The 26,976-nt window shown below is 45.5% G+C and overlaps 1 protein-coding gene across 1 annotated transcript; it reads right to left on the reverse strand.

The window, feature by feature from the left end:
* Positions 1-1,842: 1,842 nt before the first annotated feature.
* Positions 1,843-26,976, reverse strand: LOC119949087 (ES1 protein homolog, mitochondrial-like). The gene is made up of 4 exons (XM_038770555.1): positions 26,810-26,976; positions 15,526-15,697; positions 5,629-5,833; positions 1,843-2,225 (listed from the first exon to the last, which is right to left on the reverse strand). The coding sequence occupies exons 1-4, from the start codon at positions 26,918-26,920 to the stop codon at positions 2,033-2,035; spliced, it is 681 nt and encodes a 226-aa protein (XP_038626483.1). The 5' UTR covers positions 26,921-26,976; the 3' UTR covers positions 1,843-2,032.

A 26,976-nucleotide genomic window follows, 5' to 3' on the forward strand; every position in this document is an offset into this window, starting at 1 on the left:
CCGATTAGCTTGTATCCACCCCAGCGCTCGGTACAGTGACTGGCACTCGGTAAGGGCTTAACTCGTGGCTCAGTGGAAAGAGCCCGGGCTTTGGAGTCAGAGGTCGTGGGTTCGAATCCCGGCTCCGCCAATTGTCAGCTGGGTGACTGTGGGCGAGTCACTTCACTTCTCTGGGCCTCAGTTCCCTCATCTGGAAAATGGGGATGAAGACCGTGAGCCCCCCGTGGGACAACCTGATCACCTTGTGACCTCCCCAATGCTTAGAACCGTGCTTTGCACATAGTAAGCAGTTAATAAATGCCATCAATCAATCAGTCGTATTTATTGAGCGCTTACTGTGTGCAGGGCACTGTACTAAGCGCTTGGGAAGTACAATTCGGCAACATATAGAGACGGTCCCTACCCAACAACTGGCTCCCAGTCTATCATTATTATTATTACCAAATACCACAGTTATTATTATTATTAGAAAAACAGAAGATCTGACCTTGAGGGGATTTCAGTTCAGTTTACTGAGCTCCTAGGCCCCTGAGCGCTATATAAATCTCATCTTCTCCAAAAAGCCTTCCCCAACTAAGTCTGCATCTCCACTATAATAATAATAATAATGATGGCATTTGTTAAGCGCCTACTATGTGCAAAGCACTGTTCTAAGCGCTGGGAAGGATACAAGGTGATCAGGTTGTCCCACGTGGGGCTCACAGTCTTCATCCCCATTTTACAGATGAGGGAACTGAGGCTCAGAGAAGTGAAGTGACTTGCCCGAGGTCACACAGCTGACAAGTGGCGGAGCCGGGATTAGAACCCACGACCTCTGACTCCAAAGCCCGGGCTCTTTCCACTGAGCCACGGATGTGTGAGGGGTATGGGTGTGGGTGGATATGTGTGGGTGAGTGTATGGGAGTGTGGATGTGTGTGGGGGTGTGTGGGGTGTGGATGTGTGTGGGGGTGTGTGTTGATGTGTGTAGACTGTGAGCCCACTGTTGGGTAGGGACCGTCTCCATATGTTCCCAACCCATACTTCCCAAGCGCTTAGTACAGTGCTCTGCACAGAGTAAGCGCTCAATAAATACAATTGATTGATTGATTGTATGGGTGTTCTATTTGTTCTGACGACTTTTAGACTGTGAGCCCTTTTCGACTGTGAGCCCACTGCTGGGTAGGGACTGTCTCTATATGTTGCCAATTTGTACTTCCCAAGCGCTTAGTACAGTGCTCTGCACATAGTAAGCGCTCAATAAATACGATTGATGATGATGATGACTTGACACCTGTCCACATGTTTTGTTCACTCATTCATTCATTCATTCAATCGTATTTATTACTTCCTCTCCTTTCTGGGTCATCTGAACAATTGGATCTGCACCCTTCGAGCACTTGATATTTCCCTCACCCCCGGCCCCACGGCACTCACGGACGCGTCCTCGATCTATTTTAAGGTCGGTCTCCCCCGCTCGACTGACTGCAAATCGCTGATGAAACGAACGAAAATAATTTCCTTGCTCTTTGGATTTTCCATCCCCGAATGATGGAATGAAGGCTTGACTGTTTTCCCAAGCGCTTAGTAATAATAATGGCATTTATTAAGCGCTTACTCTGTGCAAAGCACCGTTCTAAGCGCTGGGGAGGTTACAAGGTGATCAGACTGTCCCACGGGGGGCTCACAGTCCTCATCCCATTTTCCAGATGAGGCCCAGAGAAGTGAAGCGACTTGCCCAAAGTCACACAGCTGACAATTGGCAGAGCTGGGATTTGAACCCATGACCTCCGACTCCAAAGCCCGGGCTCTTGCCACTGAAACAGGGCCCTGCACGCAGTAAGCGCTCAATAAATACGACTGAATGAATTGCCAGTGGCCATTTAATTACACTGGGGTCAACAGGACATTGCAATCATTTTCCGGCCAGATAGCATGGCGAGGAATTCACCCGATTACGACTGAATGTTTTATTGGAACGGTCAAACACATCCACATCTTTCACGGAAACGGGTAAGCCGTTCGCGTGCGGTGTGGGAAGGATCCCCGGGACAATCAGGCTAGTTTTAAGACTTCTCTCACCATTGTACCTATCCCATCAAAAATTTCATGCAGCGGGGCTTTGCACATGAAGGCGCAAGTGGTCACGATTTTGTTGGCCAGGTCCACGTGGGATTCGCTCACATCTTTACACACATGTTTGCATCCAAGCTCTTTTATGGCACTGGCTGTCTCGGCATCGGGGAACCTACGAAGAAGAAAAGAGATTTGATTCAGGAGGAAGAATATTACTCACAAGAAAAGAGATTTGATGCAGGAGAAATTATATTACTCTGCGGCAGTCTGGCGGGAGGGTACGGCGATGGGGCCTAATATAATTATAGCTCAGGCAATAATATATATGAAATTAAAGCCAGGTGCCACTGCATTTCTTGGGTGAAAAACACCCAAGGAAGCTCCGATCTGAGCCGGGAAATTAAGCATCCTCCTCCACCGCTGAGAAAAGCATAGAGTACAGTGCTTAGTACAGTACTCTGCACATAGTAAGCGCTCAATAAATACGATTGATGATGATGAAAAGCATCCGTGGAAACCGCCAACTTCCCGCCCGCCAACGAGGGTCCCTGCACCCAGCAAGCTCGGTGAACGCCGGAATGGAGATGATAATAATAATAATAATAATGTTGGTATTGTTCATTCATTCAATTGTATACAACAATGTTGGTATTTGTTCATTCATTCATTCATTCAATCGTATTTATTGAGCGCTTACTGTGTGCAGAGCACTGTAGTAAGCGCTTGGGAAGTCCAAGTTGGCAACATATAGAGACGGTCCCTACCCAACGGCGGGCTCACAGTCTAGAATTTATTAAGCGCTTACTACGTGCCAAGCACGTAGTAATCAAGGTTGTCCCCCCGTGGGGCTCGCAGGCTTAACCCCCCTTTTCCAGATGAGGTCACTGAGGCCCAGAGAAGTGAAGTGACTTGCCCAAAGTCACCCAGCTGACAAGCGGCGGGGCTGGGATTCGAACCCGTGACCTCTGGCTCCCAAGCCCGGGCCCTTTCCACTGAGCCACGCTGCTTCTCAGAAGTCGCTGCCACCCGCGCCCACGGCACTGGTGGCTGTTGTCGCTGTTAATAATAAACGTGGCATTTGTTGAGCGCTTACTATGTTCCAGGTGCTGTTCTAAGCACTGGGGTTTGGACCCAGCCCGTGTCCCACACGGGGCTCACAGTCCTGATCCCCATTTTACAGATGAGGGAGCGGAGGCACGGAAAAGTGAAAGGACTTGCCCAGGGTGACACCGCGGGCAAGTGGCACTAGAACCCAGGACCCTCTGACTCTCAGGCTCGTGCTCTATCCACTGGGCCACTCTAGGGAAGCAGCGGGGCTCAGTGGAAAGAGCCCGGGCTTCGGAGTCAGAGGTCATGGGTTCGAATCCCGGCTCCGCCACTTGTCAGCTGGGTGACTCTGGGCAAGTCATTTCACTTCTCTGGGCCTCGGTGAGCTCAGCTGGAAAATGGGCCCCACGTGGGACAACTTGATCACCTTGTAATCTCCCCAGCGCTTAGAACAGTGCTTTGCACACAGTAAGCGCTTAATAAATGTCATTATTATTATTATTATTATTACTTCGTCTGCAGCACAGTTGTTACCGTGGCTACGGGTGTGCCGTGACCTCCGAGCCACGGGGAGCCTGAAATTCTGCTCCTGTAGCCGCAGCACCTGAGTGGGGAGTATTTGTGTTGTGTTTTAATGTTTCGATTAAATTGATTGATTGATTGATTGATTGATTTCGTTCATTCACTCATTCAATCGTATTTATTGAGCGCTTACGGTGTGCAGAGCACTGTACTAAGCGCTTGGGAAGTCCAAGTGGGCAACACAGAGACGGTCCCTACCCAACAGCGGGCTCACAGTCTAGAAGTTTCATCATTCCTGGTGTCTCCCTCCGATCCCTTCTTTCCACTTGGATTCTGAGGCCCCCGGGGAATCAATCAATCATATTTATTGAGCGCTTACTGTGTGCAGAGCACTGTACTAAGCGCTTGGGAAGTACAAGTCGGCAACACGTAGAGACAGACCCTACCCAACAGCGGGCTCACAGCAAGGACTGCGTCTAATTCCCGCCTTAGCAATCAATCGATCAGTTGTATTTACTGAGCGCTTCCTCTGTGCCAAGACATTAATATAATCAATCAATCAATCGTATGTATTGAGCGCTTACCGTGTGCACAGCACTGTACTAAGCGCTTCGGAAGTCCAAGTTGGCAACATAGAGAGACGGTCCCTACCCAACAGTGGGCTCACAGTCTAAAAGGGGGGAGACGGAGAACAAAACCAAACATACTAACAAAATGAAATAAACGGAATAGGTATGTGCAGGAAAAAGAAATAAATAAATAGAGTAATAAATAAATAGATAAATAAATAAATAAATGAACAGAGTAATAAATAAATAGAGCAATAAATAAATAAATAAATAATAAAGTGATAAATAAATAAATAGAGCAATAAATGAATAGAGCAATAAATAGAGTAATAAATAAATAAATAAATAAGAGTAATAAATAAACAGAGCAGTGAATAAATAAATAAATAATGAAGTGATGAATGAATAAATAAATAGAGCAATAAATAAATACATAAATAGATAATAGTGATAAATAAATAAACAGAGCAATAAATAAATAAATAGAGTAGTAAATCAATAAATAGAGTAATAAATAAATAAATAGATAAATAAGTAGAGTAATAACTAAATAAATAGAGCAATGAATAAATAAATAAATAATCAAGTGATAAATAAATGAATAGAGCAATAAATAAATAAATAAATGAATAATGAAGTGATAAATAAATAAACAGAGCAATAAATAGAGTAATAAATAAATAAATAGATAAATAAATAAATAGAGCAATAAATAAATAAATAGAGCAATGAATAAATAAATAAATAATAAAGTGATGAATAAATAAATAGAGCAATAAATAAATAAATAAATAATAAAGTGATGAATAAATAAATAGAGCAATGAATAAATAAATAAATAATGAAGTGAAAAATAAATAAACAGAGCAATAAATAAATAGAGTAATAAATAAATAGATAGAGTAATAAATAAATAAATAGAGCAATGAATACATAAATAAATAATAAAATGATGAATAAATAAATAGAGCAATGAATAAATAAATAAATAAAAGATAAAGTGATACATAAATAAGTAATAAAGTAATAAATAAATGAATAGATAATAAGGTAAATAAATAGAGTACTATATAATATATAATAATTTATTTATCTATTCATGATAACATAAATAAATTATTTATATATTTGTTGTTTATTTACGATAATATAAATAAATTATTGTCTATTATAGAATTTATTTATGATACTATAAATGAATAAATGACGGATAGATACACGTGTACTGCGGGGACGGGAGGGAGGACGAATGAAGGAGCAAGTAAGAGCAGCGCGGAAGGGAGTGGGAGAAGAGGCGAGGAGGACTCAGGGAAGGCTCCTTAGAGGAGACAGACCTTGGGTAAGGCTTTGAAGTGGGAGAAAGCCGTCTTGGCCGCCCCTTCTTTCAATAACTATCATTTGCTCGCTAGCCGGGGGGGCTTAAAGCCCTCCCCTCACCTTCCGTCCACATCTTTCTCATGACCCACTGTGACCTCGCAGCCCGGGAAGATTTTGGCCGCGAGCACTGGAGAGATGCAGCATAAGCCCATGGGTTTCTTGGCGCCGTGGAAGGCTTGAAGGGTAGACTTCACCAGGCTGTTGACGGTGCAGTCTTTGCCCTCCACGGCCCAGGAGCACAGGTTCTTTGCTACGCCGAATCCACCTGCGGAGACCAAAACACCGAGATTACTAAATAAGGCAACGATTAATAATACCGCACTTCATCATCATCATCATCGATCGTATTTATTGAGCGCTTACTGTGTGCAGAGCGCCAGACTGAGCGCTTGGGAAGTACAAGTTGGCAACGTATAGAGACAGTCATCATCATCATCATCATCAATCGTATTTATTGAGCGCTTACTGTGTGCAGAGCGCTGGACTGAGCGCTTGGGAAGTCCAAGTTGGCAACATATAAAGACAGGCCCTACCCAACAGTGGGCTCACAGTCTAAAAGGGGGAGACAGAGAACGAAATCAAACATACTAACAAAATAACATAAATAGAATAGATATGTACAAGTAAAATAGAGTAATAAATATATATACATAATATGTATATAAATACATATATAAATATATATTTTATATATTATAAAGAATAATATATTATATATACATAATAAACATATATACAGGTGTTGTGGGGAAGGGAAGGAGGTAAGACGGGAGGATGGAGAGGGGGAAGAGGGGGAGAGGAAGGAGGGGGCTCAGTCTCAAAATGTGACTCACTGAGAACAACGCTCGGCTCACGGAGAATTGGGCACCTACTTAAAAACTGGCGGAGGGGGAATTAAAATCCTTGTTCGCCCAGTAGGTGAGGAGCAGCATGGCGTAGGGGCTACGGCCCAGGCCTAGGAGTCGGAAGGCCATGGGTTTTAATCCCGGCTCCGCCACTTGTCCGCTGTGTGACCCTGGGCAAGTCACTTGACCTCTGTGGGCCTCAGTGCCTCATCTGTAAAATGGGGATTGAGACAGTGAGCCCCCACATGGGGCAGGGACTGTGTCCAGCCCGATTTGTCTCTACCCCAGCTCTCAGTACGGTGCCCGGCACATAGCAAGCGCTTAACAATGCCATAATTACTATTATTAAATCAATCAATCGTATTTATTGAGTGCTTACTGTGTGCGGAGCACTGTACTAAGTGCTTGGGAAGTACAAGTTGGCAACAGATGGACTCACAGTCCCTACCCAACAGTGGGCTCACAGTCTAAAACGGGGAGACACAGAACAAAACCAAACATACTAACAAAATAAAATAAATAGAATAGATATGTACAAGTAAAATCAATCAATCAATCAATCAATCGTATTTATTGAGCGCTTACTGTGTGCGGAGCACTGTACTAAGCGCTTGGGAAGTACAAGTCGGCAACACATAGAGACAGTCCCTACCCAACAGTGGGCTCACAGTCTAAAAGGGGGAGGCGGAGGACAAAACCAAACATACTAACAAAATAAAATAAATAGAATAGATATGTACAAGTAAAATAGAGTAATAAATATGTACAAACATATATACATATATGAACGACAGCATAGAAAGATCGCTTAAAGGACAGATCCCTGGGGGAGGGGGGGCTGGAAAACTTTTTCCCCGGTGGTGGAGAGTTGTCCCTTAATCAATCAATCAATCGATCGTATTTATTGAGCGCTTACTGTGTGCAGAGCACTGTACTAAGCGCTTGGGAAGCTTTTAAATGCCACGTGGCGTTTGTGATCCCGGTCATAAACTGCAAGCAAAATGCAACTAACAAGTGATACAGAGGAGGCTGTTGCCAGAGCTCTGTGGATGTGAACAAGTTGGGTGAGGCGCCTCCATTAGTGTGTTTAAGAAGCATGTAGTTGTAATAATAATAATAATGGTGGTATGTGTTAAAAGCGCTTACTATGTGCAAAGCACTGTGCTAAGCGCTGGGGAGGTTACAAGGTGATCAGATTGTCCCACGGGGGGCTTACAGTTTTAACCCCCATTTTACAGATGAGGGAACTGAGGCACAGAGAAGTGAAGTGACTTGCCCAGAGTCACACAGCTGACAGTTGGCGGAGCCGGGAATCTTAACAATGCCACAATTGCTATTATTAAATGAATGACAGCACGGAAAGATGGCTTCAAGGACAGATCCCCCGGGGGAGGGGGGCCGGAGAACTCGGAAGGTGGTGTCTTTTTCCCCGGTGATGGAAAGTTGTCCCTTAATGCCTTTAAATGCCACGCGGCATTTGTGATCCCGGTCATAAACTGCAAGCAAAACGTAACTGACAAGTGACACAGAGGAGACTGGTGCCAGAGCTCTGTGGATGTGAACAAGTCGGGCGAGGAGACTCCATTAGTGCGTTTAAGAAGCACGGAGAATAATAATAATAATAATAATAATAATAATAATAATAATAATAATAATAATAATAATAGTATGTTAAGTGCTTACTATGTGCCAGGAACTGTGCTAAGCGCTGGGGAGGTTACAAGGTGATCAGGTTGTCCCACGGGGGGCTCACGGTTTTAATCCCCATTTTACAGATGAGGTAACTGAGGCACAGAGAAGTGAAGTGACTTGCCCAGAGTCACACAGCTGACAGTTGGCGGAGCCGGGATTCTTAACAATGCCATAACTGCTATTATTAAATGAATGACAGCACGGAAAGATGGCTTCAAGGACAGATCCCCGGGGGAGGGGGGCCGGAGAACTTGGAAGGTGGTGTCTTTTTCCCCGGTGACGGAAAGTTGTCCCTGATGCTTTTAAATGTCACACGGCGTGTGTGATCCCAGTCATAAACTGCAAGCAAAACTCAACTAACAAGTGACACAGAGGAGGTTGTTGCCAGAGCTCTGTGGATGTGAACAAGTTGGGCGAGGAGCTTCCATTAGTGCGTTTAAGAAGCACGGAGTTATAATAATAATAATAATGGTGGTATTTGTCAAGCGCTTACTATGTGCAAAGCACTGTTCTAAGCGCTGGGGGGGATACTTGGGGCTCACAGTCTTAATCCCCATTTTCCAGATGAGGTCACTGAGGCCCAGAGAAGTTAAATGGATTGCCCGAGGTCACCCAGCTGACAAGTGGCAAAGCCTGGATTCGAACCCATGACCTCTGGCTCCCAAGCCCGGGCTCTTTCCACTGAGCCACGCTGCTTCCCCTAGGAGTTGCACTGCCACTTGGCCCGAGCCATGGCACGGATACCTAATCTGTAGCTTGTGACGTTAAATGGGGCAAACTCGTGTTTTCACAAGACACAAAAGCTTCGGAGGGTTTAAAAAAAACAACAAAAAGCAAAATTAAAGGAAAAAAAGTGTCTGCATTTTACCGATTTTTTCCCTGTCTCTTTCGCACCATCACGGACTGGAAGTGGAACTCGGCTTTCCTCTCCCCCTTCTCCCCCTTCCCATCCGCCCCCCCGCCTTACCTCCTTCCCCTCCCCACAGCACCTGTATATATGGATATATGTTTGTACATATTTATTACTCTATTTATTTATTTTACTTGTACATATTTATTCTATTTTATTTTGTTAATATGTTTTGTTTTGTTCTCTGTCTTCCCCTTCTAGACTGTGAGCCCGCTGTTGGGTAGGGACCGTCTCTATATGTCGCCAACTTGTACTTCCCAAGCGCTTAGTGCAGTGCTCTGCACACAGTAAGCGCTCAATAAATACGACTGATTGATTGAATGAGTGAACTTTAAATGTCACCTTTAGCTGCATGGGCGAGGAGATGCCACCTTCCCTTGGTTCACGGAGAGGAATTTTGGGGATATCAGCGACTGCGCTCACGTCATTCAGTTGATTGAACTGGAGGTGTGTTTTGGGGAACCCCCCCACCCCAAGACCCTCCCATCTGGCAGAGATACCGACTCTGCTGTATTGTACTCTCCCGGGCGCTTAGTACAGTGCTCTGCACACAGTAAGCGCTCACTAAATACAATTGAATGAATGAATGATGCCCGTTTACTCCCTGTGCCCCAATTTTTTCTATCTCGTACAGTGCTCTGCACACAGTAAGTGCTCAATAAATACAATTGAATGAATGAATGAATCAATCAATCGTATTTATTGAGCGCTTACTGTGTGCAGAGCACTGTACTAAGCGCATTGGGAAGTCCAAGTTGGCAACATATAGAGACAGTCCCTACCCAACAGTGGGCTCACAGTCTAGAAGGGGGAGACAGAGAACAAAACCAAACATATTAACAAAATAAAATAAATAGGATATGTACAGGTAAAATAAATAAATAAATAGAGTAACAAATATGTACAAACATATATACAGGTACATATATTCAGAACGAATGAATGAATGATGCCAGTTTACTCCCTGTGCCCCATTTTTTTCCATCTCACACAGTGCTCTGCACACAGTAAAGCGCTCCATAAATACCACGGACAGAGATACGCATGTATCTCCGTCGGGACGTACGAGGAATCCGTTCCAATTACATGACTTTCAATTAAATCCTCTCCCTTCTGTGTCATTTAAGCACTTGGCTGTTTGATTTTCGCCCCACCCTCAAGCCCAAAGGCCTTTACGTACATATCTATAAATTATATATTAGAAATTATTTCCATTCGTGTCTGCCTCTCCCTCCAGACCGTAAGCGGTGTTGCGTGCAGAGAATGGCTCTGCCGACTCTACCATACTCTTCCCGGGCGCTCAGTCGCACAGTGAGTTCTCAATCCCATTGATGATGAGGCGAACAATGTTAATAATAATAGCGGTATGGAAAAGGCAATGAGATTCATTCATTCAATCGTATTTACTGAGCGCTTACTGTGTGCAGAGCGCTGTACGAGATGGAAAAAACTGGGGCACAGGGAGTAAACTGGCATATTCATTCATTCAATTGTATTTACTGAGCACTTACTGTGTGCAGAGCACTGTACGACATGGAAAAAACTGGGGCACAGGGAGTAAACTGGCATCATTCATTCATTCAATCGTATTTATCGAGCGCTTACTGTGTGCAGAGCGCTGTACGAGATGGAAAAAATGGGCACAGGGAGTAAACTGGCATCATTCATTCATTCAATCGTATTTATCGAGCGCTTACTGTGTGCAGAGCGCTGTACGAGATGGAAAAAATCGGGGCACAGGGAGTAAACTGGCATCATTCATTCATTCAGTCGTATTTACTGAGCGCTTACTGTCTGCAGAGCGCTGTACGAGATGGAAAAAATTGGGGCACAGGGAGTAAACTGGCATCATTCATTCATTCAGTCGTATTTACTGAGCGCTTACTGTGTGTAGAGCGCTGTACGAGATGGAAAAAACTGGGGCACAGGGAGTAAACTGGCATCATTCGTTCATTCAATCGGATTTACTGAGTGCTTACTGTGTGCAGAGCGTTGTACGAGACGGAAAAAACTGGGGCACAGGGAGTAAACTGGCATCATTCATTCATTCAATTGTATTTATCAAGCGCTTACTGTGTGCAGAGTGCTGTATGAGATGGAAAAAATTGGGGCACAGGGAGTAAACGGGCATCATTCATTCATTCAATCGTATTTACTGAGCGCTTACTGTGTGCAGAGCGCTGTACGAGATGGAAAAAATTGGGGCACAGGGAGTAAACTGGCATCATTCATTCATTCAGTCGTATTTACTGAGCGCTTACTGTGTGTAGAGCGCTGTACGAGATGGAAAAAACTGGGGCACAGGGAGTAACCTGGCATCATTCATTCATTCAATCGTATTTACTGAGCGCTTACTGTGTGCAGAGCGCTGTACGAGATGGAAAAAATTGGGGCACAGGGAGTAAACTGGCATCATTCAATCGTATTTATCGAGTGCTTACTGTGTGCAGAGCATTGTACTAAGCGCTTGGGATGTACAAGTTGGCAACATATAGAGACGGTGCGTACCCAACAGAAGAGCCAACGGTGCGGGCTGGGCTGGAGCAGATCAATCAATCAATCAATCGCATTTATTGAGCGCTTACTGTGTGCAGAGCACTGTACTAAGCGCTCAGCACTGTGAGGGGGGACCAGTGATCTGACCACTCAGATCAGTGAGGGGGGACCAGCTGAAAAGCCAACGGTAAGGAGTTTTGGTTTGATACGGAAGCAACGATGGCTTTAGTGGATAGACCACGGGCCTGGGAGCCAGAAGGACCTGGGTTCTAATCCCGGCCCTGCCACATGTCTGCTGTGTGACCTCGGGAAAGTCACATCACCTCTCTGGGCCTCGGTTCCCTCACCTGTAAAGCGGGGATTAAGCCCGTGAGCCTCATGTGAGGCTTCTAGACTGTGAGCCCGCTGTTGGGTACGGACCGTCTCTATATGTCGCCCACTTGTACTTCCCAAGCGCTCAATACAGTGCTCTGCACACAGTAAGCGCTCAATAAATACGATGGAATGAATGAATGAATGTGGGACAGGGACTGGGTCCGAAATGATTAACTTGGATCTATCCCAGTGCTTAGAAGGGTGCTTCGCACAGAGTAAGCGCTTAACCCCGCCTTACCTCCTTCCCCTCCCCACAGCACCTGTATAGATGTATATGTGTTTGGACGTATTTATTACTCTATTTATTTATTTTATTTGTACATGTTTATTCTATTTATTTTATTTCGTTAATATGTTTTGTTTCGTTGTCTGTCTCCCCCTTCTAGACTGTGAGCCCGCTGTTGGATAGGGACCGTCTCTCTATGTTGCCAACTTGGACTTCCCAAGCGCTTAGTACAGTGCTCTGCACACAGTAAGTGCTCAATAAATACGATTGATTGATATGTTGCCAACTTGGACTTCCCAAGCGCTTAGTCCAGTGCTCTGCACACAGTAAGTGCTCAATAAATACGATTGATTGAATGAATGAATGAAAGGACCTGGGTTCTAATCCCAGCCGTGCCACATGTCTGCTGTGTGACCTTGGGCAAGTCACATCACCTCTGGGCCTCAGTTCCCTCACCTGTAAAATGGGGATTAAGACCGTGAGCCTCATGTGGGACAGGGACTGGGTCCAAAATGATAAACTTGGAAGAGTGTTTAGTGCTTAGAAGAGTGTTTCGCATAGAGTAAGCGCTTAACCCCGCCTTACCTCCTTCCCTCCCCACAGCACCTGTATAGATGTACGTTTGTACTTATTTATTACTCTATTTTATTTGTACATATTTATTCTATTTATTTTATTTTGTTAACATGGTTTGTTTTGTTGTCCGTCTCCCCCTTCTAGACTGTGAGCCCGCTGTTGGGCAGGGACCGTCTCTATATGCTGCCAACTTGGACTTCCCAAGCGCTTAGTACAGTGCTCTGCACACAGTAAGCGCTCGATAAATACGATTGAATGAATGAATGAACTAACAAGTACCATGGTTATTAATTATTCTGCCAGCTTGTACTTCCCAAGCGCTTAGTACAGTGCTCTGCACACAGTAAGCGCTCGATAAATTCAATTGAATGAGTGAATGAATGAACAAGTACCATGGTTATTAATTATTCTGCCAACTTGTACTTCCCAAGCGCTTAGTACAGTGCTCTGCACACAGTAAGCGCTCGATAAATACGATTGAATGAATGAATGAACTAACAAGTACCATGGTTATTAATTATTCTGCCAGCTTGGACTTCCCAAGCGCTTAGTCCAGTGCTCTGCACGCAGTAAGCGCTCGATAAATACGATTGAATGAATGAATGAATTAACAAGTACCATGGCTATTAATTATTCTGCCAGCTTGTACTTCCCAAGCGCTTAGTACAGTGCTCTGCACACAGTAAGCGCTCGATAAATACGATTGAATGAATGAATGAACTAACAAGTACCATGGTTATTAATTATTCTGCCAGCTTGGACTTCCCAAGCGCTTAGTCCAGTGCTCTGCACGCAGTAAGCGCTCGATAAATACGATTGAATGAATGAATGAACTAACAAGTACCATGGTTATTAATTATTCTGCCAGCTTGGACTTCCCAAGCGCTTAGTCCAGTGCTCTGCACACAGTAAGCGCTCAATAAATACGATTGAATGAATGAATTAAGAAGTACCATGGTTATTAATTATTCTGCCAGCTTGTACTTCCCAAGCGCTTAGTCCAGTGCTCTGCATGCAGTAAGCGCTCGATAAATACGATTGAATGAATGAATGAACTAACAAGTACCATGGTTATTAATTATTCTGCCAACTTGTACTTCCCAAGCGCTTAGTACAGTGCTCTGCACACAGTAAGCGCTCGATAAATACGATTGAATGAATGAATGAACTAACAAGTACCATGGTTATTAATTATTCTGCCAGCTTGGACTTCCCAAGCGCTTAGTCCAGTGCTCTGCACACAGTTAGCGCTCGATAAATACGATTGAATGAATTAATTAATTAACAAGTACCATGGTTATTATTCTGCCAGCTTGTACTTCCCAAGCGCTTAGTCCAGTGCTCTGCACACAGTAAGCACTCGATAAATACAATTGAATGAGTGAATGAACTAACAAGTACCACGGTTATTAATTATTCTGCCAGCTTGTACTTCCCAAGCGCTTAGTCCAGTGCTCTGCACGCAGTAAGCGCTCGATAAATACGATTGAATGAATGAATGAATTAACAAGTACCATGGCTATTAATTATTCTGCCAGCTTGTACTTCCCAAGCGCTTAGTCCAGTGCTCTGCACACAGTAAGCACTCAATAAATACGATTGAATGGATGAATGAACTAACAAGTACCATGGTTATTAATTATTCTGCCACCTTGTACTTCCCAAGCGCTTGGTACAGTGCTCTGCACACAGTAATCGCTCGATAAATACGATTGAATGAATGAATGAACTAACAAGTACCATGGTTATTAATTATTCTGCCAGCTTGTACTTCCCAAGCGCTTAGTCCAGTGCTCTGCACACAGTAAGCGCTCGATAAATACGATTGAATGAATGAATGAACTAACAAGTACCATGGTTATTAATTATTCTGCCACCTTGTACTTCCCAAGCGCTTGGTACAGTGCTCTGCACACAGTAATCGCTCGATAAATACGATTGAATGAATGAATGAACTAACAAGTACCATGGTTATTAATTATTCTGCCAGCTTGTACTTCCCAAGCGCTTAGTCCAGTGCTCTGCACACAGTAAGCGCTCGATAAATACGATTGAATGAATGAATGAACTAACAAGTACCATGGTTATTAATTATTCTGCCAGCTTGTACTTCCCAAGTGCTTAGTCCAGTGCTCTGCACACAGTAAGCGCTCGATAAATACGATTGAATGAATGAATGAATGAACTAACAAGTACCACGGTTATTAATTATTCTGCCAGCTTGGACTTCCCAAGCGCTTAGTCCAGTGCTCTGCACACAGTGAGCGCTCGATAAATACGATTGAATGAATGAATGAACTAACAAGTACCACGGTTATTAATTATTCTGCCAGCTTGTACTTCCCAAGCGCTTAGTACAGTGCTCTGCACACAGTAAGCGCTCGATAAATACGATTGAATGAATGAATGAACTAACAAGTACCATGGTTATTAATTATTCTGCCAGCTTGGACTTCCCAAGCGCTTAGTCCAGTGCTCTGCACACAGTTAGCGCTCGATAAATACGATTGAATGAATTAATTAATTAACAAGTACCATGGTTATTATTCTGCCAGCTTGTACTTCCCAAGCGCTTAGTCCAGTGCTCTGCACACAGTAAGCACTCGATAAATACAATTGAATGAGTGAATGAACTAACAAGTACCACGGTTATTAATTATTCTGCCAGCTTGTACTTCCCAAGCGCTTAGTCCAGTGCTCTGCACACAGTAAGCGCTTGATAAATACGAATGAATGAATGAACGAATTAACAAGTACCATGGTTATCAATCATTCTTATTAAGTAGGTGGGCAACAGTTAGGATTATAGATTATTATTTTTTTTTCAGCCAACTTACCAGGTAAAATGACGGCGTCAAATTCACTGACTTTCAGATCCGCTAAATCTTGAATCTCGCCGCGTGCAATTCTGGCACTTTCGACTAACACGTTTCTTTTCTCCTCTGTTGGGCTTCCTCGAAAGTGATCAACTACGTGCATCTGCTCTATATTGGGGGCAAATATTTTCACCTGAAAAGGACAAATGTTAACATCATCAGTAGTTGTCACGTCTGTTCTTTTTCCACACATGAAGAGAAGTCAAAAATAAACATTTCGGGGGGAAAAACACGCTTCAGGATAACTACGTGGCTTAGTACAGTGCTCTGCACACCGTAAGCGCTCGATAAATACGATTGATTGATTGATTGATTCCAGAACCTGTGCAAAGCGGGGAAGCAACGTGGCCCGGTGGAAATAATAATTATGGTGCTTGTTAAGCGTTTACTATGTGCCAGCGTTGGGCTGGACGCCAGCAGAGTGGGTCAGTGGAAAGAGCCCGGGCTTGGGAGTCCGAGGTCACGGGTTCTAATCCTGGCTCCGCCGCTTGTCAGCTGGGTGACTTTGGACAAGTAACCTAACTTCTCTGTACCTCATTATTATTATTATTACTGCCTGTGCCTCAGTGACCTCATCTGTAAAATGGGGATTAAAACCGTGAAACCCCGTGGGACAACCTGATCACCTCGTAACCTCCCCAGCGCTTAGAACAGTGCTTGGCACATAGTAAGTGCTTAATAAATGCCATTATTATTATTATTATTATTATTATTGTCTGTGCCTCAGTGACCTCATCTGTAAAATGGGGATTAAAACTGTGAGCCCCCCGTGGGACAACCTGATCACCTTGTAACCTCCCCAGCGCTTAGAACAGTGCTTGACACATAGTAAGCGCTTAGTAAATGCCATTATTATTATTATTATTATTATTATTGTCTGTGCCTCAGTGACCTCATCTGTAAAATGGGGATTAAAACTGTGAGACCCCGTGGGACAACCTGATCACCTTGTAACCTCCCCAGCGCTTAGAACAGTACTTGGCACATAGTAAGCGCTTAATAAATGCCATTATTATTATTATTATTATTATTATTGTCTGTGCCTCAGTGACCTCATCTGTAAAAATGGAGATTAAGACTGTGAGCCCCCCGTGGGACAACCTGATCACCTCGTAACCTCCCCAGCGCTTAGAACAGTGCTTGGCACATAGTAAGTGCTTAATAAATGCCATTATTATTATTATTATTATTGTCTGTGCCTCAGCGACCTCATCTGTAAAATGGGGATTAAAACTGTGAGACCCCGTGGGACAACCTGATCACCTTGTAACCTCCCCTGCGCTTAGAACAGTGCTTGGCACATAGTAAGCGCTTAATAAATGCCATTATTATTATTATTATTGTCTGTGCCTCAGCGACCTCATCTGTAAAATGGGGATTAAGACTGTGAGCCCCACATGGGACAACCTGATCACCTTGTATCCTCCCCAGCACATAGAACAGTGCTTTCCACATAGTAAACGCTTAACAAATGCTATTATTATTACAAGTAAATCGGGTTCATTCATTCAATCATATTTATTGAGCGCTTACTGTGTGCCGAGCACTGTACTAAGCGCTTGGGAAGGACAAGTCGGCGACACATAGAGACGGTCCCTACCCAACAGCGGGCTCACAGTCTGGAAGGGGGAGACGGACAACAAAACAAAACATGTGGACGGGTGTCAAGTCATCAGAACAAATAGAATTAAAACTAAAGGCACATCACTAACAAAATAAATAGAATACAAATATGGACAAGTAAAATAGAGTAATAAATCTGTACAAACATCTATACAGGTGCTGTGGGGAGGGGAAGGAGGTAGGGCGGCGGGGATGGGGAGGAGGAGAGGAAAAAAGGGGGCTCAGTCTGGGGGTTGGATGTAGTCCCTGCCCCACGTGGGGCTCACAGTCTCAATCCCCATTTTACAGATGCGGTAACTGAGGCCCAGAGAAGTAGAGTGACTTGCCCAAGGTCACACAGCTGACAAGTGGCGGAGCGAGGATTAGAAGCTATGATCTCCATCCCTCCACTACGCCATGCTGCCTGGGAGTCGGAGGGCCTGGGTTCTAATTCATTCAATCGTATTTATTGAGCGCCTACTGTGTGCAGAGCACTGTACTAAGCGCTTGGGAAGTACAAGTCGGCAACATCTAGAGATGGTCCCGACCCAACAGCGGGCTCACGGTCTAGAAGGGGGAGACAGACAACAAAACAAAACATATTAACAACATAAAATAAATAGAATAAATATGTACAAGTAAAATAGAGTAATAAATCCGTACAAACATATTTACAGTAAATATATTTACTCCATTTATTTATTTTACTTGTACATATCTATTCTATTTATTTTATTTTGTTAGTATGTTTGGTTTTGTTCTCCGTCTCCCCCTTTTAGACTGTGAGCCCGCTGTCGGGTAGGGACTGTCTCTCTATGTTGCCAACTTGTACTTCCCAAGCGCTTAGTACAGTGCTCTGCGCATAGTAAGCGCTCAATAAATACGATTGATGATGATGATGATGATTTACTCTATTTATTTATTTATTTTACTTTACATACCTATTCTATTTATTTTATTTTGTTAGTATGTTTGGTTTTGTTCTCCGTCTCCCCCTTTTAGACTGTGAGCCCGCTGTTGGGTAGGGACTGTCTCTATGTGTTGCCAACTTGTACTTCCCAAGCGCTTAGAACAGTGCTCTGCACACAGTAAGCGCTCAATAAATATGATTGAACGAATATTTATTCTATTTATTTTATTCTGTTAATATGTTTTGTTTTGTTGTCTGTCTCCCCCTTCTAGACTGTGAGCCCGCTGTTGGGTAGGGACCATCTCCATATGTTGCCAACTTGTACTTCCCAAGCGCTCAGTACAGTGCTCTGCACACAGTGAGCGCTCAATAAATACGATTGATTGATTGATTGATATACATATATACAGGTGCTGTGGGGAAGGGAAGGAGGGAAGGCGGCTCCGCCCCTTGTCTGCGGGGTGTCCTTGGTCCAGTCATTTCATTCACTCCTCTGGGCCTCAGTTCCCTCATCGGAAAACCGGGAATTAAAACCGGGAGCCCCACGTCGGGCAGGGGCCGTGTCCAACCTGATTAACTTGGACCGACCTCAGCGCTTGGTACAATGCCTGGCGCTTAGTAAGTGTGTAACAAACTGCATTTGGAAAAAATAAGTTAATTCTGAAATTCAAGAAACTACGTGACCCTCCCGGAGTAGCTCCAGTGAAACAGAATGTAGGGGTTGTGGCCAGCATTCAGTAATAATGATAATAATAATAATAATAATGGCATTTATTAGCGCTTACTATGTGCAATGCACTGTTCTAAGCGCCGGGGAGGTTACGAGGTGATCAGGTTTTCCCACGGGGGGCTCACGGTCTTCATCCCCATTTTACAGATGAGGGAACTGAGGCCCAGAGAAGTGAAACGACTTGCCCAAAGTCACACAGCTGGCAAGTAGTGGAGCCGGGATTTGAACCCATGACCTCTGGCTCCAAACCGTATATAGTCTACCCATGGTGTTCAGTACCGTGCGTCCGCTTACAAGCCTTTTCTTCCAACCCCAGAGGCAGCATGGCCTACGGAATACAGCACAATCAATCAATCAATCAATCAATCGTATTTATTGAGCGCTTACTGTGTGCGGAGCACTGGACTAAGCGCTTGGGAAGGGCAAGTTGGCTACATAGAGAGACAGTCCCTACCCAACAGCGGGCTCACAGTCTAGAAGCGGGAGACAGACAACAAAACGAAACATATTAACAAAATAAAATAAACAGAATAGATATGTACAAGTAAAATAAATAAATAGAGTAATAAATACATACAAACATATATCCATATATACAGGTGCTGTGGGGAGGGGAAGGAGGTAAGGCGGGGGGGGATGGAGAGGGGGACGAGGGGGAGAGGAAGGAGGGGGCTCAGTCAGGGAAGGCCTCCTATAATAATAATGATGGCATTTGTTAGGCGCTTACTATGTGCAAAGCACTGTACTAAGCGCTGGGGAGGATATAAGGTGATCAGGTTGTCCCACGGGGGGCTCACCATCTTAATCCCCATTTTCCAGATGAGGTAACTGAGGCTCAGAGAAGTGACTTGCCGCCCAAGGTTACACAGCAGACATGTGGCGGGGTCGGGATTCGAACCCATGACCTCTGACTCCAAAGCCCGGGCTCTTTCCACTGAGCCACGCTGCACAGGCCCGGGAGTCAGAAGGTCATGGGTTCTTTTTTTTATGGCATTTATTAAGTGCTTACTATGTGCAAAGCACCGTTCTAAGAGCTGGGGAGGTTACAAGGTGATCAGGTTGTCCCACGGGAGGCTCACAGTCTTCACCCCCATTTTAATAATAATAATAATAATAATTATAGCATTTATTAAGCGCTTACTATGTGCAAAGCACTGTTCTAAGTGCTGGGGAGGTTACAAGGTGATCGGGTTGTCCCACGGGGGGGGGCTCACAGTCCTAATTCCCATTTTACAGATGAGGGAACTGAGGCCCAGAGAAGTGAAGTGACTTGCCCAAAGTCACACAGCTGCCAAGTGGCGGAGCTGGGATTTGAACCCATGACCTCTGACTCCAAAGCCCGGGCTCTTTCCACTGAGCCCCGCTGCTTCCCATTTTACAGATGAGGTCACTGAGGCCCAGAGAAGCGCAGTGACTTGCCCAAAGTCACACAGCTGACAAGGTCCCCCTCCTTCCTCTCCCACTCCTCCCCCTCCCCACAGCACCTGTATATACGTATATATGTTTGTACGGATTTATCACTCTATGTATTTATTTATTTTATTTGTACACACATTTATTCTATTTATTTTATTTTGTTAATATGTTTTGTTTTGTTCTCTGCCTCCCCCTTCTAGACTATGAGCCTGCTGTTGAGTAGGGACTGTCTCTATATGTTGCCGACTTGTACTTCCCAAGCGCTTAGTCCAGTGCTCTGCACACAGTAAGCGCTCAATAAATACGATTGAATGAGTTGAAAGCGGCGGAGCGGGAATTTGAACCCATGACCTCTGACTCCAAAGCCCGGGCTCTTTCCACTGAGCCACGCTGCTGCTCCCGCTTGCCTGTGGGACCTTGGGCAAGTCACTTAGACCGTTTCCCGGCCACAGCCCAAGTCATATGGCCAAGAACGTACATCCGTAGCCCACCATTGTGTAGGGACCGTCTCTATATAATAATAATAATAATAATAATGTTGGCATTTGTTAAGCGCTTACTATGTGCAAAGCACTGTTCTAAGCGCTGGGGGGGGGATACAAAGTGATCAGGTTGTCCCATGTGGGGTTCACAGTCTTCATCCCCATTTTACAGATGAGGGAACTGAGGCTCAGAGAAGTGAAGTGACTTGCCCAAGGTCACACAGCAAACATGTGGCGGAGCTGGCATTCGAACCCATGACCTCTGACTCCGAAGCCTGTGCTCTTTCCACTGAGCCACGCTGCTTCTCTAGATGTTGCCGACTTGGACTTCCCAAGCGCTTAGTCCAGTGCTCTGCACACAGTAAGCGCTCAATAAATACGACTGAATGAATAAAGAACACTCGCTGGCATTAATTGTGGGACAACTATATGTTGCCAATTTGTCCTTCCCAAGCGCTTAGTCCAGTGCTCTGCACACAGTAAGTGCTCAATAAATATGATTGAGTGATTGATTGATTGACAGCCTGATCACCTTGTAACCTCCCCAGAGCTTAGAACAGTGCTTTGCACTTAGTAAGCGCCTAGTAAATGCCATCGTCATCATCAGAGAGCTCCCCTCCTCCAGGAGGCCTTCCCAGACTGAGCCCCTTCCTTCCTCTCCCCCGTGTCCCCCTCTCCATCCCCCCACCTTACCTCCTTCCCTTCCCCACAGCACCTGTATATATGTACATATGTTTGTACAGATTTATTACTCTATTTATTCACTTATTTATTTTACTTGTCCATATCTATTCTATTTATTTCATTTTGTTAGTATGTTTGGTTTTGTTCTCCGTCTCCCCCTTTTAGACTGTGAGCCCACTGTTGGGTAGGGACTGTCTCTAGATGTTGCCAATTTGTGCTTCCCAAGCGCTTAGTACAGTGCTCTGCACACAGTAAGCGCTCAATAAATACGATTGATGATGATGAAGATGGCATTAATTGTGGGACAACTATATGTTGCCAACTTGTCCTTCCCAAGCGCTTAGTCCAGTGCTCTGCACACAGTAAGCGCTCAATAAATACGATTGATTGATTGACAACCTGATCACCTTGTAACCTCCCTAGCGCTTAGAACAGTGCTTTGCACTTAGTAAGCGCCTAGTAAATGCCATCGTCATCATCAGAGAGCTCACCTCCTCCAGGAGGCCTTCCCAGACTGAGCCCCCTCCTTCCTCTCCCCCTCCTCCCCCTCTCCATCCCTCCCGCCTTACCTCCTTCCCTTCCCCACAGCACCTGTATATATGTATATATGTTTGTACATATTTTTTACTCTATTTATTTATTCATTTTATTTGTCCATATCTATTCTATTTATTTCATTTTGTTAGTATGTTTGGTTTTGTTCTCTGTCTCCCCCTTTTAGACTGTGAGCCCACTGTTGGGTAGGGACTGTCTCTATATGTTGCCAATTTGTACTTCCCAAGCGCTTAGTACAGTGCTCTGCACATAGTAAGCGCTCAATAAATACGATTGATGATGATGATGATGATCTCTAAACTCCATCCCTCCTCCTCCCTCCACAGCGATAATAATAATAATAATAATGGTATTTGTTAAGTGCTTAATTAATGATGGCATTTATTAAGCGCTTACTATGTGCCAAGCACTGTTCTAAGCGCTGGGGAGGTTACAAGGTGATCGGGTTGTCCCACGGGGGGCTCACAGTCTTAATCTTTTAGATTAGTCTTTTAGACTGTGAGCCCACTGTTGGGTAGGGACCGTCTCTGTATGTTGCCAACTTGTACTTCCAAGCGCTTAGTACAGTGCTCTGCACACAGTAAGCGCTCAATAAATACGATTGATGATGATGATGATGAATAAATACGATTGATGATTGATTAATCCCCATTTTACGGATGAAGTAACTGAGGCCCAGAGAAGTGAAGTGACTCGCCCAAAGTCACCCAGCTGACAGTTGGCGGAGCCGGGATTCGAACCCGTGACCTCTGACTCCAAAGCCCGGGCTCTTTTCCACTGGCCACGCTGCTTCCTTTGCACCAGGCACTGTACTAAGTGCTGGGGTGGATAAAAGAGAAGCAGCGTGGCTCAGTGGAAAGAGCCCGGGCTTTGGAGTCGGAGGTCACGGGTTCAAATCCCGGCTCTGCCAGTTGTCAATCAATCAATCGTATTTATTGAGCGCTTACTATGTGCAGAGCACTGTACTAAGCGCTTGGGAAGTACAAGCTGGCAACATACAGAGACAGTCCCTACCCAACAGTGGGCTCACAGTCTACTTTGTGACTTTGGGCAAGTCACTTCACTTCTCTGGGCCTCAGTTCCCTCATCTGTAAAATGGGGATGAAGACTGTGAGCCCCCCAGGGGACAACTCGATTACCTTGTAACCTCCCCGGTGCTTAGAACAGTGCTTTGCACATAGTAAGCGCTTAATAAATGCCATCATTATTATTAAAAGCAAATGGGGTTGGACACAGTCCCTGTCCCATGTGGGGCTCACGGTCTCCATCCCCATTTTCCAGATGAGGGAACTGAGGCACAGAGAACTGAAGTGACTTGCCCAAGGTCTTATTTCCCACCATGACTACTTCCTCAGCCTCCAGAGGGTGCCCAGGGCATGCCCCCAGACCCCGGCCACGCCCCTCTGGCTCAGTGGAAAGAGCCCGGGCTTGGGACTCGGAGGTCATGGGTTCGAATCCCGACTCCGCCGCTTGTCGGCTGGGTGACTTGGGGCAACTCATTTCGCTTCTCTGAGCCTCAGTGACCTCACCTGGAAAATGGGGATGAAGACTGTGAGCCCCCCGGGGGACAACCCGATCACCTTGTAACCTCCCGAGCGCTTAGAACAGTGCTCTGCACAGAGTAAGCGCTTAACAAATGCCATTATAATTATTCTTTGTGCCTCATTCATTCATTTATTCAATCATATTTATTGAGCACTTACTGTGTGCAGATCAATCAATCAATCGTATTTATTGAGCGCTTACTGTGTGCAGAGCACTGTACTAAGCGCTTGGGAAGTACAAGTTGGCAACATATAGAGACGGTCCCCACCCAACAGCCTCAGTTCCCTCATCTGTAAAATGGGGATGAAGACTGTGAGCCCCATGTGGGACAACCTGACCATCTTGTATCCTCCCCAGCGCTTAGAACAGTGCTTCGCACATAGTAAGCGCTTAACAAATGCCATCATTATTATTATTATTATTGTCTGTAAAATGGGGATGTGGGTTCTCATCCCAGCTCCACCACTTGTCAGCTGGGTGACCTTGGGCAACTTACTTTCCTTCTCTGGGCCTCAGTGACCTCATCTGGAAAATGGGGATGAAGACTACGAGCCCCCCCCCGGCAGACAACCTGATCACCTCGTGACCTCCCCAGTGCTTAGAACAGAGCTCTGCGCGTACTAAGCGCTTAACAAATGCCATTATTATTATTCTTTGTGCCTCAGTTCCCTCATCTGTCAAATGGGGATCATCGTCATCATCAATCGTATTTATTGAGCGCTTACTATGTGCAGAGCACCGTACTAAGCGCTTGGGAAGTACAAATTGATGAAGAAGACTAGGAGCCCCCCCCACCCCTGTGGGATAACCTGATAAAATGGGGATTAATACTGTGAGCCCCCCGTGACAAACGTCAAACTATGTCGACAAACTTTGTCGACAAACGTCAACCTTAGTGCGGCCTGTGGAACCCCCCGCTCCATCACGGGAAAGCTTCCTTCAATGGAAACCTGTACTTCCCAAGCGCTTAGTACAGTGCTCTGCACACAGTAAGTGCTCAATAAATACGATTGAATGAATGAATGAATGAATGAATGAATGAATGAAAGAGCCTGGGCTTTGGAGTCAAAGGTCACGGGTTCAAACCCCAGCTTTGCCAATTGTTAGCTGTGTGACTTTGGGCAAGTCGCTTCACTTCTCTGGGCCTCAGTTCCCTCATCTGTAAAATGGGGGTGAAGACTGTGAGCCCCCCGTGGGACAACCTGATCACCTTGTAACCTCCTCAGCGCTTAGAACAGTGCTTTGCACATATTAAGCGCTTAATACTATTATTATTATTATTATCATCATTATTATTATTATTATTATTATTATGGGTTCAAACCCGGGCTCCACCAATTGTCAGCTGTGTGACTTTGGGCAAGTCACTTCACTTCTCTGTGCCTCAGTTCCCTCATTTGTAAAATGGGGGTGAAGACTGTGAGCCCCCCGTGGGACAACCTGATCACCTTGTAACCTCCCCAGCGCTTAGAACAATGCTTTGCACATAGTAAGCACTTAACAAATACTATTATTATTATTATTATTATTACTATGGGTTCAAACCCGGGCTCCGCCAATTGTCAGCTGTGTGACTTTGGGCAAGTCACTTCACTTCTCTGGGCCTCAGTTCCCTCATCTGTAAAATGGGGATGAAGACTGTGAGCCCCCCGTGGGACAACCTGATCACCCTGTAACCTCCCCAGTGCTTAGAACGGTGCTTTGCACATAGTAAGCGCTTAATAAATGCCATTATTATTATTATCACCACCTTGTATCCCCCCAGCGCTTAGAACAGTGCTTTGCACATAGTAAGCACTTAATAAATGCCATTATTATTACTACTATTATTATTATTATCACCTTGTAACCTCCCCAGAGCTTAGAACGGTGCTTTGCACATAGTAAGCGCTTAGTAAATGCCATTTTTATGATTATTATTACCACCTTGCAAGCTCCCCAGCGCTTAAAACGGTGCTTTGCACATAGTAAGCGCTTAATAAATGCCATTATTATTATCACCTTGTATCCCCCCAGCGCTTAGAACAGTGCTTCGCACATAGTAGGTGCTTAACAAATACCATTATTATTAGTAGTAGTAGTATAATAAGCCTTTGATAAATGCCATTTATATATTCACATTCATATATTCATATTTATATATTTATATTTTTATATATATACTCATATAATATTTATACCCCATATATAATTTATTATTAATTTATTAATACCAATAATCATTAATAATTATTTATTTATTAATAAATAATTAAATGATCAATAAATTGATATGTTAGTAAATTGATTAAATTATTAGTTATTAATGACGAGTTTATTAATTTATAATTTCAATTCATATTTATATATTCATGTTTATATATTCATATTTGTATATTCATATTTCTATACTCTTTTTTATATTCTATTTATGCCCCCCCAAGGCTCCGGTCACGCCCCCATGCTTACGCCACGCCCAGGCCACGCCCCCTCCGGATCAGGCCACGCCCCCACGTTCACGTCACGCCCCGCCCGCCCGGGCCACGCCCCTCTGTCTCAAGCCACGCCCACGTCACAGCCCCCACGTGCGCACCACGCCCCTCCCTCCAGGGCACGCCCCGTGCTTACGCCACGCCCCTCCCGCCTAGGCCACGCCCTTCAGTCTCAAGCCACGCCCACGTCACAGCCCCCACGTGCGCGCCACGCCCCTCCCTCCAGGGCACGCCCCGTGCTTACGCCACGCCCCTCCCACCTAGGCCACGCCCCTTGGTCTCAAGCCACGCTTCATCCTAGTCACGCCCCACCCGCCCAGGCCACGCCCCCGCGCTCGCGTCACGCCCCTCCCGCCCAAGCCACGCCCCCGCGCTCGCCCCTCCCGCCCCAGACACGCCCCCTGCTTGCGTCACGCCCCTCCGCCCAGGGCACGCCCCCTGCTTACATCACGCCCCTCCCTCTCAGGTCACGCCCCATGTTTACGTCACGCCCCTCCCACCCAGGCCACGCCCCTCAGCCTCAAGCCACGCCCCTCCCGCCCAGGCCACGCCCTCGGTCTACGCCACGCCCCTCCCGCCCAGGCACCACCCGTCATCTTACACCACGCACGCCCCCGTGCTTACGCCACGCCCCCAAGCCTACGCCACGCCCATCCTATCATCTTAAGCCACGCCCGCCCCGTGCTTACGCCACGCCCCTCGACACAAGCCACGCCCCGTGATGACGTCACACCCCTCATGCCCGTGCCACGCCCCCCACGATTACGTCACGCCCCTCGGCTCCGACCACGCCCCGGGATCACGTCACGCCCCTCCTGCCCAAGCTAGGCCCCCGGCCCCGTCCCCTCACCTCGGCCCCGCCGCGGCTGAGGTGCACCAGGGCGGCCGAGGCCTCGTGCAGCTCGCTGCCGTCGAACACCCCGCAGCCCGCCAGGACCACGGCCACCCGGGGCCGCCCCATGGCGCCTCCTCGGCCGCACCTCCCGAACGCACGCAGCCGGGCTTGTCTTCGGGCAC

The sequence above is a fragment of the Tachyglossus aculeatus genome, chromosome 2 (assembly GCF_015852505.1).
Source record: "Tachyglossus aculeatus isolate mTacAcu1 chromosome 2, mTacAcu1.pri, whole genome shotgun sequence".
Classification (NCBI taxonomy): domain Eukaryota; kingdom Metazoa; phylum Chordata; class Mammalia; order Monotremata; family Tachyglossidae; genus Tachyglossus; species Tachyglossus aculeatus.

Coding starts and splice junctions, on each gene's coding strand:
- LOC119949087 (XM_038770555.1), bottom strand. CDS start 26,920: ATGGGGCGGCCCCGGGTGGCCGTGGTCCTGGCGGGCTGCGGGGTGTTC. Junction 15,698..26,809: donor TCAGCCGCGGCGGGGCCGAG/GTGAGGGGACGG, acceptor TGTCCTTTTCAG/GTGAAAATATTTGCCCCCAA. Junction 5,834..15,525: donor TGACGCCGTCATTTTACCTG/GTAAGTTGGCTG, acceptor TGGTCTCCGCAG/GTGGATTCGGCGTAGCAAAG.